Source organism: Trichosurus vulpecula, chromosome 3 (genome assembly GCF_011100635.1).
Source record: "Trichosurus vulpecula isolate mTriVul1 chromosome 3, mTriVul1.pri, whole genome shotgun sequence".
Classification (NCBI taxonomy): domain Eukaryota; kingdom Metazoa; phylum Chordata; class Mammalia; order Diprotodontia; family Phalangeridae; genus Trichosurus; species Trichosurus vulpecula.
The window spans coordinates 290,364,500-290,386,561 of NC_050575.1; the positions used below are offsets into that span (position 1 = coordinate 290,364,500).

General features: G+C 41.5%; 1 protein-coding gene across 3 annotated transcripts in view; it reads left to right on the forward strand.

Moving 5' to 3' along the window:
• NCAPH (non-SMC condensin I complex subunit H) overlaps positions 1-9,007 on the forward strand; it is a 50,953-nt gene extending 41,946 nt beyond the window's left edge. For 2 of the 3 annotated variants that reach the window (XM_036752159.1, XM_036752158.1), the window contains exons 17-19: positions 1,331-1,413; positions 1,927-2,002; positions 8,435-9,007. In XM_036752159.1, the coding sequence (XP_036608054.1) occupies positions 1,331-1,413; positions 1,927-2,002; positions 8,435-8,494 (219 nt within the window). In that variant the 3' untranslated portion in view covers positions 8,495-9,007. The remainder of the gene's footprint in view (positions 1-1,330; positions 1,414-1,926; positions 2,003-8,434) is intronic. The other variant, XM_036752160.1, reaches the window with a different exon arrangement.
• The last annotated feature ends 13,055 nt before the right edge of the window (positions 9,008-22,062 follow it).

A 22,062-nucleotide genomic window follows, 5' to 3' on the forward strand; every position in this document is an offset into this window, starting at 1 on the left:
TCTACTCTGTTCCTTTTTTTATTAGCTAAGTCTTTTTTAAAATTTATTTTTTATTTTTTGTTTATAACACTCAGTTCCACAAGTTTTTAAGTTCCAAATTTTCTCCCCCTCCCCGCTAAGATGGCATGTAATCCCATATAGGATCTACATATACCTTTGCATTAAACTTATTTACACAACAGTCAAGTTGTAAAGAAGAATTATAACTAATGGAATGAACCATGAGAAAAAAGAAACAAAACCAAAAAAGAAGAGAAAAAAAGAGAGCAAATAGTTTGCCTCAATCTGCATTCAGACTCCATAACTCTTTCTCTGGGTGTGGATAGTTTTTTTCCATCATGAGTCTTTTGGAGTTATTGTAGAGCCTTGTATTGCTGAGAAGAGCCAAGTCTATCAAAGTTAGTCATCAGAGATACTGTGTGTCTGTAATCATGTATGATGTCCTCCTGGTTCTGCTCCTGTCCCTCAGCATCAGTTCATACAAGTCTTTCCAGGTTATTATGAAGTCTGTCTGTTCCTCATTTCTTATAACACAATAGTATTACATTACATTCATATACTACAACTTGTTTAGCCATTCCCCAATTGATGGATATCCCCTTGATTTCCAACCCTTTGCCACCACAAAAAGAGCTGCTAAAAATATTTTTGTACATACGGGTCCTTTTCCCACTTGTGTGACCTCTTTGAGATATAACCCTAGACATGGTATTGCTGGGTCAATACTCTGTTCCTTTTTTGAAAGCTAGGATGACATTTGGCCTTTATTTGTCCTGTAGCCCCTTTCCATTGTCTGCTGTCTGTCAGAGAGGATAGTAACAGCTTAGCAATCCTATCATCAGTCACAGTTCTTTTTAGTTCTCCAGCATAGAGTTAGCCTGGGCCTGATGACCTGAACTCAGAGAAAGCAGCTACACGTTGCCTGTTTTCTCAGTCTAACTTTTTTTTTTGTTTTTATTTCTTAGATGGGTAAGTTAATATTTATTACTGAAGTGTATCTTCTGTCTCAACCATGAAAAATCACAAATGTACTGAACAGGCCATGGAGAACCATGACTTCCAAGGAAACAGTCAGTCTAACTTATTTTGGATTTCTACACCCTGCTAACCATTTTGGTTGTTTACTTCCCAAACCAAATATAGCCTCCTTGGAGGAGAAGACATAAGCAAAATAAAAGAGTTGAAATTCAGCTTTCTTCTTCTGTTATTACCATCCCTTCACCCAGAACAGCAGGCTCAGTCCGATATCTTTGAACTTTCCAACATTGCTGCTAAGAAAAGAAAGCAAACCTACTTTTCCCCTCAATGCCTTTTTCCTTTATAAAACTAGAATGAAACTGAGCCAAAAGGGAACTTGAACATGGTACCAGATGAGAAGATTTTCAGTGATCTCACAAAGGACCTTCTAAAGAAGTAAGTACCAGAGCCTCTAGTTCAAGGGCAGCTGAAGGCCATAGTCAGGTTAACTGTCGGGGTTATCATTGTTGTGGACTGATTAATTGCTTCTGTTCTCACCTTTTACAAAGCTTAGGGCACAAGTGTTCCAGTTTATTCCTTGATTAAAAACAGCAACTAACAGATCATGTAACAGGACAAAGGAGCTAGTTATTTGCACTGACTGTCATGTGATCTAAAAGCAGCCTTCTTTTTGTCCCAATTGTATGTTACTTGCCACTGTTGGCTCTGCACTAGCATATTGGTTGACATGCACCCAAACCAGTAACCTGAGAAGTTATTCCATGCCAAGGGCTAGAATAGAACCAAAGGTTTGGGATTTCTCAACCTGCTTGTTACAAACATTTAAAATATTTCTTTGTTTCTCACTAGCTTATTCTTTGTTTATGTATATTATTCATGCTTAATGAAAGAGACTTTGTTTTTAGCACCTACATCATATGTTACCATTTCCTCCCCTTTGTTTTACAGCCTGCCTCCTCTGATGGCTCAGAACCTTTCCGTACCTTTGGCATTTGCCTGTCTTTTACATTTAGCTAATGAAAAGGTAGGTAAATGATTTGGTAAGCACAGTGTTACTGGATAGCAAGAGCGTCCCATTTTAACTTCTTTCCTAAACATAGAAATTTTGCCTGGTTTTCTTAAATTATAGTAGTAGTAGTTTACTTATCTAGAAGTTAGCAAAATAGAATCCAATTATAAACAGCAATGAAAATATCCAAGAAAAACCCTAACAATTAAGCCTTTGGATGATGTGTTGTGGTTGGTTGGTTGGTTGGTTGGTTAACTGACCTGAAGAAAAATATTTTCTCTGGCTAGTGACTCTGAAAACCCAAACTTCCTGACCCCAGAGCCAAGACACAAGGACTAGAAAGGACTTTGGGATTTGCCATGGGGATAACGTCAAGCAAGGAGAGATAAGACAGAGAAAATGAGAAGTATCAACAAGTGGCATGAAGTGGAACCACCGATGGTAGTTGGGATTGAACAGTGATGGTGAGAAGAAAGAAGACAGAATAAACAGCATCAATTAGACTAGAACAATAGTCTGGGGCCTTCACTTAGAGGTCAAGATAAATCCTGCCAGTCATTTTCTATATATCTTTATGGATAATAGTCAGAGTATTATACAACACTTATTCATTCAGTTCTCCAAGCCTATGCTTTGATTGTCAGAACCAAAATGAAAACATCCCCCTAGAGTGCTGCCCATCAGTCACTTAGAAAGCACCCACTACCCAGCTGAATGCTCACCGTAGAATGAGATTGGGTAATGTGTTTTCTCCTTCCAAAGGAAAAAAAGTTTAGTTGGCAAAAGTGAGTGCTGATTGTGATTGGTTGACGGTTCATGAATTGGACAAGGGGGCTGGATGAGAAGACTTCTTAAATCCTTTGTGACTGTAATTCTAAAAACCTCCATGAATATTTAAGCAGTACCAACATCTGTGGTGCTCCCTCAGCACTCTGCTCTGTGGCTGTGAAAGATAAACGCGCTTAATGTTTAATGTGTGAGGCCTGTACAAAGGCGTAGACATAGACAAGATATGTTTCTAGATCAGTGCCTCAGAAATGTCCAATCGGTGGAATATTATTTTAGTAGAGTTTATCGGGTTAGAAATGTCTGGCTCAGCATGAAGGATAAAGAATGTTGGAATCTCTGAAAGAATCTTGAGTGCCCTGCTCTCTGGTGCAAAGCATGATACACAAATATGCTTTGAAGATAGACTTAAGAACATATAATACTACCTTAGGTTATTGGGGGCAAGATGGAAAATATATTCCATGTGGTGTATGAAATTCCCAAAGCTAGGCCAGTTGGAGAATGTGACCTGAAAAAAGAAGTGGATGAGATAAAACAGCACAAAAAAGATGCCGTATTGAAATGAGTGTCTTGCAGGTAGCCTGTGGCTCTAGCACTGCATTATTCTCATAGCAAAAGAACTAACCCTGAGAGCAGTTGATCCTCAGTTTAAAAGTATGGTTATCTGACTTCTTTGCTGCATTTGATCGTGATTTATGTGGATGTGTTACTGAAATGTCCATGGATGTCTCCCACTATATTTTGTTCTAGCTCCACTCCCTCTTATTAAAAAAAATGACAGAGAATGAAATTTGGGTGTAATACAGATTATCTCTTAAGATATCTTTAAGGAGTGTTAGGTACTTTAGAGATGTAGAGAACCCAGATGTAGTGACCTCAGATACCATCTGGTCCAATCTGGTCACACTTTATAGGCCACTGATCTGTGAGCGCAATATGTGTTTCCTGGATTGCACACCTCCTCTGTCCCCTGTCACGCCGCCCCCAAAGAAGAGAAAATGAACATTGTCAGTTATTTCTCCCAGTTGAACATTGCCAGTGAAATGGTACAGAAAGCCTTACTATGAGCAAAGAGGTGTCCAACTGTACGTTTCTCATAGATTCACAGCATCCGATTCTGAAGGAGTCCCAGAGCTCATTCATCTAGTCCAACTCAGACCAGTGAAGAAATCCATTCTATAGCATATCTCTGACAATTGGTAATCCAGCCTTTGTTTAAAGACATTCAACGACAGGGGATCTTCTGTTTCTCAAACATTTTGGTTTTGGATTGCTCTAATTATTGAAAAGTTTTTCCTTGCTTTGAGCTGAATTCTGCCTTTCTGCACCTTTCACCTTCTGGTGGTTGCTGGTCCTGCCCTCTTGAACAAAATATTTGAAGACAACTATCCCTTCTCCAATTGTTTTCTCCCCAAACAAAAACATTCTCAGCTCCTTAAACTGATCCTCATAAGGCACAAGACCCTTTCTCAGCATGTATGCTCTTCTGTAGAGGTTATTTAACTTTTATCAACATCTTTCCTAAAACATAGCACCCAGAACTAAACACTAACCCAGATGTAGTGTGACCACTGATTATTACTTCCCATGGTCTGAACAGTGTGCCTCAATGAAGTCTAGGATTGCATTAGCTTTTCTGGCTGCCATATCATATTATTAAATTGTATTGAGCTTGAAAGTTATTAGATTCCCCTGATCTTTTTCAAACCAATACTACCTATGTTTTCCCTTTCTTGTACTGTGAAGTAAAAAAAAAATTCAAGTGTAAGTCTTTTTCATTGTCCCTTTTAAATTTCATCCTACTAGTTTTATACCAGTCGTGTAGCTTGTTGAGATCTTTTTGGATCCTTACCTATATGTTACCATACATCTCACCTAATGTATTAATTATTCCCAGTTTGACGTCCCCTTCAGATTTGATTAAATGTGCCATCTGTGGTTTTATCTAAATCATTAACGAAGATTGTTTAACAGCACAGGGTCAAGAATGGCTCCCTTGGACAATCCACTGGAGAGCTCTCTTTAAGTTGACGGCTCTTTGGGTTTGGTCATGCCATTGGAGCTGAGTCTATCTAACTAAATTTCCATCTAGCCCACAGCTTTCTATCTCATGTACAAGAAAAGCACAGGGAATTTAATTTATTGCTTTGCTGAAATCTAGGTGTACTCTGTTTAAAGTAGACCCTTGATCTACAAGTCTGTGGTAATCTTTATATATATAAAAATAAATGAAATTGTGAAGACCCCTTGGGTTCACCCCTTCCTTTTGTAGAAGTTCACTATAACGTGGTATAGAATTTTGCCAAGAATCAAAGTCCAGCTCACTGGACTATAATTTGGGATCCATTCTCTAACCTTCTTTGTAAATTGGGATAAAATGTGTCTCTCTCTTATCCAGCGGCACCACTCCTATTCTCCACGATCTTCTTTTTCCCTCAGTGATCTTTCAGAGATGACTGCAGATGGCTCAGCCGTCTTCCCCCAGTTCATCCAGTCCCCTCTGATGTAGTGTGACTGGCTCTGGTGGTACTCCTAAACTGTCTCCTTCCTTATCTTGGGTTTTATTTCCCTGGGAACCATTTGTGTTTTGCTTTTTCCAGTGTAAAGACCTTCTTTGATCCTCCTCTTTTCCTTAGTATGGCCAGTAAAAGCCCTTTGGGTCATCTTTAGCTTTCTTTACCAAGTTCAGCACATGTTGAGCTTTAGTGGTCTTGTTATGGTTCTCTCATATCACCCTTTTGTATTTCTTATTGCTTAGCTGCCTATATAAGTCAATCAGGGTATCCACTGTGTATCCACATTGGGCTATTTAAACAATTCTCCCTTGTTTTATTTTGCTTCTGTTTCTCCTCTGAATGTTCTCGAGCCTTTCGGCGTTGCTTTAGCACCCAGAATGGCACACAATATTCCAGATATGGCATGACCAGGTAGAGTGCAGAAGAACCATCACTTCCCCAGTTCTGGACCTGACATTGCATTAGCTTTCCTGGCTGCCCCATTGACTCATCTCTAATGTATTGTTCATTTAGCATCAAGAAAATCAACAAATGTAATCCCTTCATTTTACAAATGAGGAAACAGGTCCAGGGAGAGAAAGTGATTTGCCTGAGGTCCCACAGTTAATGGGAAAGCTGGGACTACAGCACAGGTCTTCCGGCTTCCATTCCAGTGTTCCTTCCTAATGCAAGGTAGCTGATTACTTCCTAAGAAGTTTTAACAGTCATTTGCCCTAAAAGCAAGGTCTTCCAAAACAAAACACCCAGAAACACCTTGACAGGACTGCAGTTTCTTTTCCCTTCACAAAGCCAGTCTCATGGACCTCACACATTTGCACAAAAACCTCTCAGTTCAGCTCCACTAAAAACATAATCAATTCTCTGGCTTTACCTAGGGTACATTGTGCTTTGATAAGCCAGTTTCCACTGGAGCATGATGAAGCTGTAAAATATGTGATAACAGGTTTGAACTGACTGCAGAGATTCTCTGACCACAGCATTGGCTCAGCTTCTCCTAACAGTGTGGGCCTTGTTCTTTTTTGTTAGACAGGTCTCTCTGGAAATAACCCCAGAGCAGTCAGCATTTGAAGAATGAGGGGAAAGTTACAGACCATGACCTGCCTGGGTGAATAGTAAGGCCTTTATCCCAAGCTGGCTTTGGGCTTATTGAAAAGGTTTTTCTTTGTAATGTTTGCCATGACGTTCAGAGTAACAGCCTAATGTGATCTATGAGAACTCAGGACTTCAGGGCACTAGGAAAATACACTTGGCCCACTTAATTTCCACTTAGTACTATTTCAGCCTTCTCTCTTGTAATTCCTTCCCCCTCCCCAGTGGCACTGTGCACTATCTGCATAATCTTCTTAGGGTCATGACATATTTCTTATACTGCCAATAGAGGTTCTTTGTAGATAAAGAAATAACTGAAAGAGCACGTGGTTGAGGAGATCAAAATGAAATGGAAATGAGCTCAAAACAGTCAGTTATATATGGAATACCAGCATTCTGACTCCTATTAGGGAGCAGCAGCCTCTCTGAATCTCCTATGAATTGAATTTCTCCTTTTTGGCAACCCCCAAACACCCTGCTATTTCATAAAAGCAAATCTGCAATACAGAGTGGGGAGGGAGGGAAGAAGGTACCTTGTTTAGAATTTAACCCAACATTCTAGTACTTTTTTAGCTGCAGCTGAACATGGGAGCCACAGTCTTGAAAATCACTGCCACTTGAAACCAGAACTGGTAGAATGAGGTTTAAAAGCTTATGATCAAGATTCAGATTATTGCCCCTGAAGGGATGCTTAATTCCATTACAGCATTTTATTTCATATTTGTTACATTCTTTATTTGAAGATGAGAGGGTGCAGGGAAGAGTATGGAAGCAGGTTTAAAGACTTGGGAGAGGTAGAGTCAAACAGGAAAAACTGTGGGGTTTGAAGTCAGACAACCTGGCTTCAAATCCTATCACCTATGCGATGTTGGTTGAGTAAAGCAATGAATCTCTCTGGGCCTCATCTGAAAAATGAGAGAATTGGATTAGATGATTTAAAAAGGTTTCTTCTAGCCTAAAATCTATGATCCTATGCCCTTTTCTTTGCAATTTGATGTAGAGCCATACCACCTTCTTCCCAGAGACCATGTAAGAAAGAATATCAGAAAACCTATATCTGAATACCTGTTCTGCCAAGTAGCTAGTTACCTGTAGGACCTTGAGCAAGTTACATAAACCCAAAGTCTTAGGTTTTTCATTTGTAAAATGAGGAGCTGGACTACATGCTCTCTAAGGGCCTTTCCAGTTCTAAATCCTTTGATACTGTGACCTATAGCTCTTACCTTTAAAAAATGGCACCTAAAAGGGAGAGGATACCCTGAGTGTAAAGTTAGCTAGGGGTTAGCTTCCTTATGTCTTGAAGATATTCTACCAGGTAGATACTTAGGTTGGATACTGCCCTCTTTTTAAATGCAAGTAACCCCTGGGAGGAAAGTTAAAATTACTGTAATTGGATTGCTTATATATGTAATCTTTGGGGAATCAAGAGTTTTTGGGGGTGAGATGGAGAGAGGGTAAAAAAGGATAAACTTTGGACAATCAGAAGGTAATACAGGAGTGGTTATGAGGCATTTCTGCCCACTATCGGGCAGAAGAAGGGGAAGTGTCATGGAGAGAGCCATGGTCAAAGATCAGCCCACTTAGGAGTTTTGAGGAAAACCTTTAGTGGCCTGCATGACATTGCCAATGCTTAGCACACTGCAGAAGATGAGGCCTGGCCACAAATCTGTTTAATCCCAAACAACAAAACTTTTCAATAAGGATGTCTACTTGAAAGCAAAACCAGAATGCTAGGACTAGTTCACCTGCACTCAGTTTATCTCCCTTCTAATGCACACAGTACAGATGCAGCCATTGTAGAGAATGACTTACATGGACAGAACCCAGAGAAAGCATTTTTATACATCATTTGCCAGGACCTGGAAATAGCTCAGACAATGTAGCTCTCTTCTTGGCAGTGATAGTAGCTATAAGAAAATTTTACCTGTAATCATGAAGTCAGCATTCAGACTAGGCCTTGTCACCCACCATTTTCTGAGGGCAGTTTGATTTTTGCTTTCTTTTATTCTGGTATAAATGATTTTCATAGTTATTTTTGTGTTTGTTTCTTCAGAATTTGACCTTAAAAGTAGTGGAAGACCTTTCTGATGTTCTTGTTGTGCAAGGGAATTGATCCTTCACTGCAGAGAGATCAAAAGGAGGCCCTTGTCTTGCTGTGCTGCAAGGAACCAGAAGTGATTCTCTGCCCTGGTGACAGATGTTGTGGACCACGTTTGGTGATGAGTTCTCAGCAAACAGCTGTGGTACACATTTGGATGGCCCCTAACTCAGGTGCAATGATTCTTCTTTGCTGTGGTAATTGGCACCTTGAAAACACCTTCTGGGATAATGAAGGCCATTTACCTTGTATTTTTTCTACATCTCCCAGATAGGAGAAGAGAGGTCAGGGAGGAAAGTGCTATTTTGGATTATACAATCTCATGGCTATTCTGACTGGTTGCTTCTAAGCTGTGTTACTCGTTATTTTATCATTTACTGTGTGATTTTCAAACAAATTACAATTGGAAATAATTCTTCATTGGATTGTTATTTGATAATTCTGTACATAAGAACTTTTAAAAACTTTTAGATACTCTCCCTATATATGTATGTATAAATAATTTTATGAAATAAAAGGAATATTCAGAATCCTTTGTGTATTGATAAGATAATCACCACTTGTACCTAATTCTGTTGCTCAAGGAGGAAAATGTATGGGTACAAATTATATATTTACATGAGGTGTGTGTGTGTGTGTGTGTGAATGATCTTAGTAAGTCCAGAGTACCATTATTGAAAGCATTTAGCACAGCACCTGGCCTATAGTAAGTGTTAATAAATGCTGTTGACTGATTGGCTTACTTAAAATATGGGCCTTTCATCTGACTTAGAGATAAATTGGACTTTGTTGATTTAGTGCAACACAAAAGTATAAAAATATAAGACAAAAGTGTGAGGTTTGGAGTCAGAAGACCTGGGTTTGAATTCTGGCTCTGCCGTTTGCTACTTGTGTGACCTTGGGCAAATCATTTAACCCTTTGGGCCTCTGTTTTCTCATATGAAAAAAAATTGAGGGGTTTGGTTAGACTTTAAGGTTCCTACTATTTCCAGATCTTTGTTTCTGTGGTGCTCCCCTCCCACCCAACTTGACCTTGAGGACCTTGCAGTCTGGTTGAAGAGGTAACACATGCCGTTATTGAAAATAAAGTTATGGCATAAGGCAGTATATGTGACGAGCACCAAGTGAGTAGTGTAGGCAGTGCTATAAGAATCCAAAGGAAGAAGAAATTGAGTGTGGGACGGTCAGGGCAGGAGGTGGGACTGGAAGGAGAGATGGGGTTTGGTTAGGTAGATAGGGAAGGGAACGCCATTTTGGGCAAAGAGCAAAACATGAGCAGTTGGGAGATTTTTACAATGCACTAGGTGAGAAGATATAAGCAACTGAATTAAACAACAAGTATGTGAGTAGAGAGAAGGCTTTGAGAAATGGTTGTGGACAGAGAATCATCAAGACAGGTAAGCCTTTGAATACCAGTAGTGAGAGAATAGTGAGTAGTGAGGGAGAGGGAAGACATTTAGGAAGGTTAGTCTGGCAGCAATGGGTAGAAGGGAATCTCAGTAGGGAGAGAAAACCGGAAGGCCAGTTGGAGCTTATTGTAGTGCACCCAGGGTAAGTAAGCATTGTAGTGCCGGTTCTGCTAAGACTTAAGACTGGGTAGCTTGCGGTCACCCAAGCTCTGCCCTCACTTGATGCGTCTCCATTATCTCCCATTCTTAAAATGGCCAAGTCTCTGGCTGGGCCCCCACCTGCTTGGCCACCCCCTTCCTTTGCCTTCACTTTATGTTGCTTTATCCAATTTCACTCAAGGTTATGATTTAAACCCACAGTTTAGTCAAACTGGTAAATACAATCATAAAAACAAATATTCACTGCATGTAACAGAGATTGCATATTCAATGTAGTCCCTAGCTTCAACTCTTCTTAAGGCAGAAATGTTTTTTGAGGCTTCAGCTTCTCTCCCCTCTCTTTAGTGTACCAGCTGAGAGAAATGATTATTAATAACTAATGATTTGAGAAGATTCAGTTTCCCCTTTTCTCTATCCTCGTTTCAAGACCTCAGTCTCTGAAGGTTGAGCTAACCTCCTGTATCCTACCCCACCCAACCTTACTGGGGAATCTCTAGTCTAAGGTGAATTCCTTTCAACCATGCTTGGGTAGAGACTGACCTTTTTGTCTAAATTGCCCAAGGCTGGGTATAGAGATAGTCTCTCTGTCCAAGGGTGACATGATGTCATGCTCAGCCCCTCATTCAGGTAAGCCCACTTCTCTTTGTAAAGTCCACCTCTCATTAATTGTTTAATCAGAGCTGATTGCATCCCTTTGAACACTCCGTTTCCGAAAAGGCATAAAAAAGCCTGCAGCCATGGCTGAGAGAGACAGCTAGATGACTCCCATCCTTTTATTAATAAAAGGGAGAGGAGAGGAGAGGCTACTCACAGGTTGTGTTTGTGTATAATAAATGCTTATTCCCCCTTCTTATATATGCATTTTTTTTTCCTTTGGAAGAGATCTCATTTTAGGGGTTTAGCCTATGTTTATTAGTGACCATTCAGACCAATATAAAGTGTTATACACAGCACTTTCCTTCTTCCTCAGAATAGCCCTTCTTACAAGGCAAGTATGGATTATTATTACTCTTGGTTTTATAAGAGGTTCACTGTTTTACTTAGTTACACAGGAAACAATTAACAGAAGCAAGTCCTTCAACCCAGAAATCCTGACACCTAGGTCAATGCCTTTTCTCACTAGGAACACAGCTTCCTGACCTTGTCAGATTCCTAAGAAGAAGTTGATTTAAGATACAAAATGAATACATAGTTCAGTTGTTGAACTACCAAAGACAAAGCATTTTAGACAGGATAGTACAGGTTGGTGACCCTACTCATGAAACTGCATCTCAATTAGCTCCCATTTCAACCTAGCAAATATTTATTGAGCAGTGCTAAGTTAAGTGCTATGGATACAAAAAGGCACAGTTAGATGGCCCAGTGGATGAAGAACTAGGCTGGGAATCAGGAAGACTCCTCTTCCTGAGTTCAAATCTGGCCTCAGACACTTACTAGTTGTGTGACCCTGGGCAAGTCACTTTACTCTTTGCCTCAGTTTTCTCATCTGTAAAATGAGCTGGAGAAGGAAATGGCAAAGCGCTCCAGTATCTTTGCCAAGAAAATCTGAAAGGGGTCACAGAGAGTCAGACACGACTGAAATGACTGAACAACAACAAAAAAGGATACAAAGACCAAAAAACCCCCACAATTCCTGCCCCCAAGAAGCATATATTCTACTGGAGGGATACAACATGAACAAAGTAAATACCAGATAATTGGAGAAGAAACAGCATGAATATCTAGGGGAGTGAGGAAACGTTTCCCCATAGAAGGTGGCACGTGTACTGAGCCTTGAACAAAGCTAGGGGTTCTAAGAGGTGGAGGAGAGGAGGAAGTGAATTGTGTGCACGAGGGGACAGACTACAAAAGTGAGATGGCGGGAGATGGAGGAATGGTGGGTGGGTTGGGGAAGAGCAGGTTGGCGAGTTCATTTGGAACACAGAGTGTGAAGGGAAATGCTGTGAGATAAGCCTGGAGAGGTAGATTGGAGCCATATTGTGAAGGCCTTTAAATGCCAAACTGAGTTTTAACCTGGAGGTAATAGGGAGCCCCCAAGGAGAACTGGGAAGAATGATATGGTCAGCCTTGTATTTTGGCGGCTGTGTGAATCAAAGAGGGGAGAAGCTTGAGTTTGAGCATTCAGTTAAACTGTCAGCACAGATGTTCTCTATCTTCTTTGTTTTTGAGCGATCCCAAGAGCCATGTCCAGTCGTCCTGATCCGTATCTGGCCATTGGACCCAGATGGCTCTGGAGGAGAGAGTGAGGCTTGGTGACTTTGCACAGCCCTCCCTCATTTAAATCCTGTTCACTTGCAAGTCATGGCATCACCTTCCTGACATCATGGTCCTCTTAACAACACAATAGCACAACAGGCAAGAAGTGATAAGGGCTTTCCCTAGTATGGGGGCAGTGAAAAAGGAAAGGAGGCCATGGATATGTTGTGGAGGTAGAATCTACAAGACTTGGCAACTGATTGGATATAGAAGTTGAGGGAGGGTACAGAATTGAAGGCAACCCCAATGTTGCAGCTCCGGATGACTGGAAGAATGATAGTGCCCCCTAGTTCAGATGTCAAAATGAGAATGAGCACTTGGACTCAGCCGTCCAATGAATGAACAAAAAAACATTTATTGTATACTTACTGTGAATTACTATGTGCCAGGCTGGCTGGTTGTTGTCGTTCCTTCTCGAAGAGGACCAAGATGACATCACTATGCTATGCGAGAGTCAAGTTTTATTGTGTCCGACTGTGGCTGATCAGGCCAATACGAGCTCAGAATGCTCCACCACAGGTTGAGTGCAAATAGTCTTTGTGAACATTTGGGGTGGATTTTCTAAATTTGTGCACAGAATTGAGCTGTCTCAATTCTGCTATGCTTGTAGAGCACAGCAACTTCTCCGATGTGGGCACGCCATGCTGAGTGGTCCTGTGCCAGTATCTCCCATGTCACACAATAAATTTCAAAGTTAAGAGAGACCTTGAGAGTGTCCCTGTATCACTTCTTCTGACTGACCACCATGTGAATGCTTGCCCTGTTTGAGTTCTCAAACAGGTACTCCATTCAGGTCCCTGGAGTAAGTATTTGTGGGTCACTTACCATATATTTGTGCCAAGCACTGAAGCTACAAATGGACAAGCAAGAAAGTGCCTACTTTCAAGGACCTCACATTGTAATTAGAGCCCATAAAGGCTGGACCAATACCCTAGAACAGGGGTGTGGAATCCATTTTGGATTCAGTCAAAGGGCTTCACTTGAGGTCCAAGAGGGCCACATGTGGCTTCAAGGCCGCAGGTTCCCCACCCCTGCCCTGGAAGTAAAGCTCTGAGGAACCAAACTGAACTGTTTACCAGCCTTATAGTACAGTGCCTAGCACACATTAGATACTTAATAAATATTTGTTTAATTTAGTTGAATGTATGCCTATGGGCTCTAAACGGTTCACCTATTGTAACATGGGACATAGCACCATAGACTTTCTTCCTTCCTAATTAATCTAAATCCCTAAGAGTTCTTCACTCTGCCAGTTTGGGAACAGTTTCTTCAGTGAGACAGAAACAAAAGTCCATGAGAAACAGATCCAAAAGAGTTAGTTTACCAGTTCACTACAGACATTTTCTTGTGTCTGCCAGAAACGAATTCTCAACAGCCTGAGGCAAGCAGAGATTTAAACAAGCTTAGTATTACACTTCTGGGACAAAGCTATTCAGAATTCTCAGAGAGGTAAGTAAACAAACCTCCAGCAGATTTCACAGCCTGATATTTTTAATTGAGTGCTCAGTCTAGTCTTGTGACTAGAACAAAGTCTAGCTCTTTTTGGCAAAGGTCCTTCTCTCTCAACCCAGCCATCAGACCAACAGAATTACATTCATGCATATCTGTAGGCCAGGACTTATCCCTAGATTAAATACACATGCCCTCTAGAAATTTACAGTACAATTTTAAAATGCTCACTTTGCATTTTTACTAGCTCTTTCTCTTAAGGACATTGACAACGACTTTACAAGACTGAATTAATAAAGGGAGAGACAGACCAGAAAGGCAACTTCCTCAAGATTAAGAAAAAATTAAAAAGAAAACTGGAGGGGGCGGCTAGGTAGTGCAGTAGATAGAGTTACCAGCTTGGAGTCAAGGAGGACTTGAGTTCAAATCCTGCCTCAGACACTTGACACCTACTAGCTGTGTGACTGGGCAAATCACCTAACCTCAATTGCTTCAAAAGAGAAAAAAAAGAAAGAAAAGGAAAACTGGAGGTTAAAGCTTTCAGGCCTCTTGCCCTGATGTCCCTCTCCCAAGTTCCAGGATCTATTGCTAGCTCCCTAGTTGGATACGTATTTGGAGGCCCCACTGTTACTCCCCTCAAACTCAAGATGGCTCAGCTTTTCCATAAAATCAGCCTTTTCTCTTCATCCTCTCCCTCACATCATTTTCATTCAGACTCAGAATCAGGGAATCACCTTTGCCTCTTGTTAGATTCCTGCATTCTAGTCACCAAGTCACATCTATTCTTCCACAATATCTGTGATGTCTGGCCATTGCCACCAAAATGGATTCAGAGAAACCTGGAAAGACTTGTATGAACTGATGCAGAAAGCTGAGCAGAACCAGAACAATTCATACAATTGCAATGAATATGGTAAAGACTAACAAACATGGAAAGATCTGGGAACTCTGATCAACACAATAAATAACCAGAGGACTCATGATGCAACATGCTGCTCACCTCCTCATAGAAAGGTGATGGACTCAGAGCACAGACTGAGACATTTTTCTGGACATGGCCAATGTGAACATTTATTTTGTTTTAATACACATATTTGTAGTAGTGATGAGGGTACAGTCTCTGGGAACCCCATTGAATCTGGACTGTAGTCTCTGGGAACCCCCTTGAACTCTCCTTGAATCTTCCCACTTGATATGGTCTTCCCCTGAAGCCATGAGCCTTTCATTATCTAGGCCCAAATCTCTACCTGGCCTAGCCCTCTATTGTCCAGCTATTTCCCACCCTTGATCCCATCAAAATCCCATTCTCTTGTTTCCTGGAGTCTTGACCTCTAGTAACCCCAGTCCCATCAAGATCCTGCTTGGACTCCTTAAGACCCTCCCTAAACCCCTCCTCTAGTCACCTCAGACTACTGGACCACCCCTCAAACCCTCCCACAATCTCTGTATATAAGTCTCATCTTGCCTCCATGAAGGCACTCTAGCTCTGTAGATTGAATCTGGCCCACTTGTGAACACAAGCATCACAAAAGGTAAGATTTCTTAAGACAACCCAAGACAGCCCATTATGGCAAATCCTTAATAAACTTTGTTTTTCCTTGGTTGAGAAGGCTTGAGTTGAATTCATTCGGCAGGACCTGGCATGTTGGTGTTTTGGGGTCTTGAGCACCCCTAAAAACCTATGGTTCCCCTATCATTTTTTCTTAAACCTCATCAATAGGAATTTTGTTTTTCTTTCTCAGTGGAGAGGGAGATAAGACAATTGTTTGAAAAAAAATTTTTTTAAAAAATTGCCACCATACTTCATCATCTGCCATTACTAATATTACTGTTACTATATTTTTATATTACTATATTACTATAACAAGGATATTTAATGTATTACTAATTACTATACTATAACTACTAATTTTACCATAACAAGGATATTTAAACCTTTACCAGGACTCAGATGTGCTGTTGTAGCTTCCTCCATGACTCTAACAATAGCCCCTTGAAGGACAGATGCAGGGAGGTGATGTCAGATAGGGGACTGTGGGTGAGTTCTTGAGAGCTAAAAGGCAAGGGCTGAAAGACACATTATGACAGCTGAGGTACATCTTTAACTGCATACCAATGACGGCATTAACCTCTGGGGCATTTGAACAGTGCTATGTTTCAGTTCTAGGGTTCCAAAGGCAGACAAGAGCATGATGAGCAGGGCTCCAGGACCCCAGCAGGGCAGAGCTCCTAGGACCCTGGAGAAGTGAGCCCAGGTTTCAGTTTACCCATGCAAGTGCCACCAGTGAGACTCACAGAAGTTTCTATAGCTCTCTCTAATCCTGTTGTGAGTTAACTTCTTGTGATCAGCTTCGATTTCATGGGAACAGAAGGTCTACTATAAGACACTAGGTTTCTTCTGGTTATTTTTCTCTCTTGCTCATACGATGGCTGTGTGGCATTTAAAAAGTTTTGAGAGAGAATTTCTGGGCAACATAATCATCCCATCCCCTCCCCTTCCCTTTTTTTTCTCTGCCCAAAGGAAGGTACATTTCAATGGCTGAAGGCTGCCTCTTTAACTTTAGGTTTACTGGCTAGATTTCTTTTTCAAAAACCAAGCCCTAAACCCAACTCACTCTGGAGCTCATAGATTGGATAGTAGGTCCCTGCCCTCCCAGCACAGAGTGAATGTAAATACTAAATAGTAGCTGTTCTTCTTTGGGTCTTCCCCTCCCAGTTTGATTTTTTTTTTTGAGTTTTTAATTAAAGGGGCCATCCCTTGATTAACTTCTTAAAGAGGCCTATTCGCTGAATGGACATTACCTCACTCAAAGTGAGAACCAGAAGACACCTTAGCTGGGAAGGACCAGGGTCTCCCAATGCATCCTGAGCCATCTCCAGTCCTGGTGAATATCAGGCCACTAGACCCAGATGGCTCTGGGGGAGAAAGTGAGGCTGGTGACCTTGCACAGCCCTCCCTCGCTCAAATCAGTGTCAATTGCAAGTCATGTTATCATTTCCCTGATGTCATGGTACTCTTTGAGAATAAAGGACAAATACAACACCTGTGTGCCAGGCACTGTGCCAAGCACTTTTTACAAATATTTTTTCATTTGATCCTAATCACACTGCTGGCAAGTAGGTGCTATTATTATCCCCATTTTATAGTTAAGGAAACTAAAACAGAGGTTTGGTGACTTTCTCAGGGTCACACAGCTAGTTAAGCATCTGAGGCTAGACTTGAACTCAGGTCTTTCTGATTGCAGGCCCAGCACTCTATCCACTGCACCACCTAGCTGCCCACATACACTGAAAAATAATACTTATATAGTCCATCTTCAGGTATTACACAAGTCAAATGTGGGAGGAAAGTACAACCTATATTTGGACCACTATAGTGTAGTTGGAAAAGGAAATGGCAAACACTCCATTATCTTTGCCAAAAAAAGCCCAAATGGGGTCATGACGAGTTAGACACGACTGAAATGACTGAACAACCACCACCATGAAGTATAGTACTTTATACCTACCAGAGCAGCCTTCACACGTGTTTTCTCCCTCAACCTTCCCATGAGCCAAGTGAGATAGATGGGGATGATGTTTTTGTCTTTCTTTGTATCTCTATGCTTAGCACAGTCCCCGGCACATAGTAAGCACTTTATAAATGCCTTCAACTGACTGGTAGAAAAGAGGGAACTCGGGAGCATAAAGCTTCTGACTTCTGGCCACTTGATGTTTCCGACGTGCTGTACTTAGGAACCACTTTGCTCTAAGATACTAGGAAATGTATCTTAGAAAAGAAAAATGCTATGAAATGCAAGGTTAAAAGAACCAACCCTGGGCTTACCTTGCTTGTCCTAGAAAAGCCATTGGCTGCTGTTGTATATAGGCATTCTACTAGTTTCCTGCCCTATGTTTGACTATTCATCCTGTGGGACCACTTACTCGAGCTGCTTTGACTGTGTACTCTACTAACTAGACCTTTCTAAAAAAAAAAGTTTTATTGATGAATTTTGCTTTTTATACTATAATTTTTCCTTGATATGCTACCTTGCCAGACTTGTTGGTGGATACCTACAATCCCCGTAGAGTAGAGACGAGGCCGGTGGATCTTTTGAGCTCAGGAGCTTCAGTGGGCTAGGTCAAATAAGTCTTCACTAAATTTAGCCCCTGGGAATCAGGGGCTACCAGGTTGCCTGAGAAGGGGTCAACTGAGAGAGGTTGGAAACAGAACTCCTCTGCTGATCAGCTCTCGCCTGGGGAATGAGTAGCCCCTATACTTCTAGCCTGGGTGATGCAGGGAGACCCAGTCTTAAAGACAAAAACACAATAGGCCCCCTCCATAAAACCTTCCCTTATAATAACGGAAAAGCTTAAGAAAAATCAACCAATACAATGACTCCATCTTTCATATGTAACATTCTATACCATTGTGGCAAATGGGAGGTTAGATGAATTGCCCCCAACTGAACCAACTCTGTGGTCTTTGCTGAATATCCTTACCTCTCTATTGAGAGAAAGACAATGGATTTCTTTATAGGTCCTCTGGAACCAAGATTTGACCAGTCCTTTCTACAGCAGAATTTAGTCAGGACTTAAGGAGAAAATACTTCCTCACTCCAACCTTGTAACTGGGAGGATAATGACCAGGATATTGCCTGTTTCTCTTTCCAGAGTTTAAACACCAATGAGGGAGACTACCCTATATAAAAATGAATCTTAGGAATGCATTATTCAACAATAGTCACCCCACACAGCTAACATAGCCCATTGGGCGTTCTAAGTCTTGGAGTCAAGAGACATGGGTCCTCTTCTCGTTACTAACTGGGTTGGGGTAGGGGAATGTAGTAGAAAGAACACTGGAAAGAACAGTTGGCCATGAGAAGACCTGAGTTTGAGCCCTGTTCATGGTGTTTACTAGCTGGGTGACCTTGGGCAAATCATTTAACCTCTGAACCTCAGTTTCATCATCTATGATATGGGATTAATAATACCTCTATTGCCTCCCTTATAAGGTTCATAGAATCCGAAGATTTAGAGCCAGAAGGAATTTCCAAAAGTCACCTAGTCCTCCCTCTCCATTTTACAGATGAGAAAACTGAGGAAAGTAACTTGGTCACACATGGCAGAGTCAGGATTTGAACCCAGGTTTTTGTGCCTAAATCCATTATTATTTTTGCTACATCATATGAGAGAAATACTTTCTAAACCTTTAAACACTATAAAAATGATTTATTGTTTGTTATTTTGTCATTTTTGGTTGTATCTGTCCCTTCATGATCCCTTTTGGGGTTTTCTCTGCAAAGAGACACTAATGTGGTTGCCATTTCCTTCTCTAGGTTATAAACACGTAAGGTGTTATTAATTGGCTGCACAACATTAGGAAAGTAACTTAATTGCTGCTCTGTGCCTTGGTTTCCTCATCTATCCAAAAGAAATAATAATACCTTGCAAGACTATTATGTGGATAAAGCGTGGGCGTGAGTACTTTGAAAAAGCTGAAAATTCTAAAAAATGATAATAATAAAGTGGTATTTTCTTCAAGGACTGCCAAGATTTGATAGGCATAATTTGTTTCATTTGCTTTGCTTTCATAACTGCTTACTAAGAAGTTAAGAGGCAGGTATTATTTTTTATTTTGCTAAATGATTGCTACCAATTTATTCTGCTACTTCAGTAGAATGGAAATATAGTCCCAATAAGTTGACTCCTAGGACCACACCAATGTGGGAATTTCAGTGAACTACAGGCTTAATATGGCACCCAAAGCAGTCGATTTGATCAGAGGCTGCACTGAAGAGCATGTTGTCTGCATCTGGGGGCATAGTCCCTCTGTCCTCTTCCCTGGTAAAATTACATCTGGTAAGTATGATGCTCAGTTCTGGGCACCACACTTTATGAAGGGCATTGGGAAAGGTCAGAATTGTCTAGAGCAAGGCTACTGGGATGGTGAAGGGCCTTGAGTTTATGCCATAGGCCTTCTGATAGACTGTCCTAGTGATGCTCAGCCTGGAATAGAGAAGACGCAGGAGAGACATATAGATTTTATAATACTTGAAAACTGTTATCATCTGATGACTTACACTTGTTCTATTTGGCTGTACATGATAAAACTGGAAGCAATAGAGTAGACATTGAAAAGAGACGAATTTCAGCTTAATGTAAATCAGTCAATAAGCATTTAATAAGCACCTACTATTTGGAGATACAAAGGAAGGCAAAAACCAGGCCCTGCCCGCAAGGAGCACATATTGTTGAAGACGACCAATGGCAGTAGGGGGTGATGTCTAGATTCTCAAGTGAATTGGATTTAAGTGAGGCAGTTGCACAAAGTCATCAATCTCTCTCCCTGAGTCATAGAAGTCCAGTGGCAAGACAAAAGTCTGGATGACTGGTGATGTCCTGGGATGCAGTGGAGGACCTTGGCATCTTCGATGTCTGACCAAGCTCTAAGTGCTCCATAGCACCTGCTTCAGCTGCCTTCATAGCCATTGCAACAAATTATTCTCATCCATCCATTCTGCCAGGGAAAGACTTCACATGCTTAGGGTAGACGTTCTCTAACTCACCAACAGGTTTGAGGCCTGTCTGTTACCCTCAATCTGGTTTAGCCCATCTGCTGAGATGCTTTTAATGGGGTGTAGCCGCTGCATGTACTACAGCTTCAGGGAACGCATTTTCTTTTGTTTGTTTTTTTTTTATTTTGGCGGGGTGCAGCTAGGTGGCACAGTGAGTGGAGCACTGGCCCTGGAGTCAGGAGGACCTGAGTTCAAATGTGGCCTCAGACACTTGACACATGTACTAGCTGTGTGACCTTGGGCAAGTCACGTAACCCCAATTGCCCTGCCAAAAAAGAAAATCAAAACAAAACAGGAACACATTTCCTAATGGAGGAGATACCATGTAAATATCTAGGTATATATAAGATGTGTACAGAATAGATGAATGTAGTAGTATGAAAGTAAAAGTCATTAGTAGCTTGGAGGCAGGGGCAGGAAGGGGTAGGGAGAACCAGGAAAGGCTTCCTGCAGAAAGTATGATTTGATCTAAGGGGAGCCAGGGAAGCTAAGAGACAAGAGATGAGGGGGTATAGCATTTTGGGTGTGGGGGGCCAACTAGTGTATGAAGATGGGGGATAGTATTGTGTTCAAGGAAGTATGAGTAGGCCAGTGTTGCTGGATCATAGAGCATATGGGAAGGAGGAAGATTTTAAAGGGCTAAAAAGGCCAGGATTTTAAAAGCTTTAAATGCCAGGTGCCTTCATATTTTATTCTGGAGGTGATTGGGAGCCACTAGAATTCCTTAATCAGGGTGGGTGACATGGTCAGATGCATACTTTATTTAGAAAAATCACCTTGGGAACTAAGTGGAGGGTGGCTTGGAGTGGGGAGAGATGTGAAGCAGGAAAACCAGATAGCGACGTGGCAGTGTGGGTGTAGAGAAGAGGGTTTTATAAGAGAAATGCTGTGAAGGTAGAAAAGGCAAGATTTGGCAAAGGATTGGCTATATTTGGTGAGGGAGAGGGAGGAATCAAGAATGACGCCAAGGTTATGAGTAGGCCTGGGTGACTGGGATGATGGGTGGTGCCCTTGACAGTGATAGGGATGTTTGAAAGGGTTTGGGGGGAAAGATAAATTCCGTTTTTGCACAAGTTGTGTCTGAGATGTCAATAGGACATTCAGTTTGAGGTATCCAAGAGGCAATTGGAAATTCATGACTGCGGCTCAGCAGAGAGGTTAGGGTTGGATATGTGGATCTGGGTCCTGGGCAGCTAGGTGGCACAGTGGCTAGAGTGCGGGGCCTGGAGGCAGGAAGACTCATCTTTGTAAGTTCAAATGTGGTCTCAGACAATAGCTGTGTGACTCTGGGCAAGTCACCTAACCCTGCTTGCCTCAGTTTCCTCCTCTGTAAAATGAGCTGGTGAAGGAAATGGCACACCACTCAGTATCTTTGCCAAGAAAACCCCAAATGGGGTCATGAAGAGTCGGACACGACTGAAAAATCACTAAAGACAACATGTAAATCTGGGAATCGACACAGAGATGATACTTGAATACATGGAAGCTGATGAGCTCATGAGGTAGGGTCAAATAAAGGGAAAGAGGCAGAGAACCGAGCCTTGGGGGACATCCCTGATTAGACCCAGGTGAAGCTTCGGCAAAAGAGACTGAGAAGGAGCATTTGGACTGGTAGAAGGAGAAAACCAGGAGAACCTAGAGAGTAGAAGAGGGTGAATGATATGAGGAAAAACTCTTTAGCTCTGGGAGTTATCCAAAAATGGACTGTCAGCTTCCTTGGTAGGTAGTAAGTTCCCTCTCCCTGGAGGTCTTC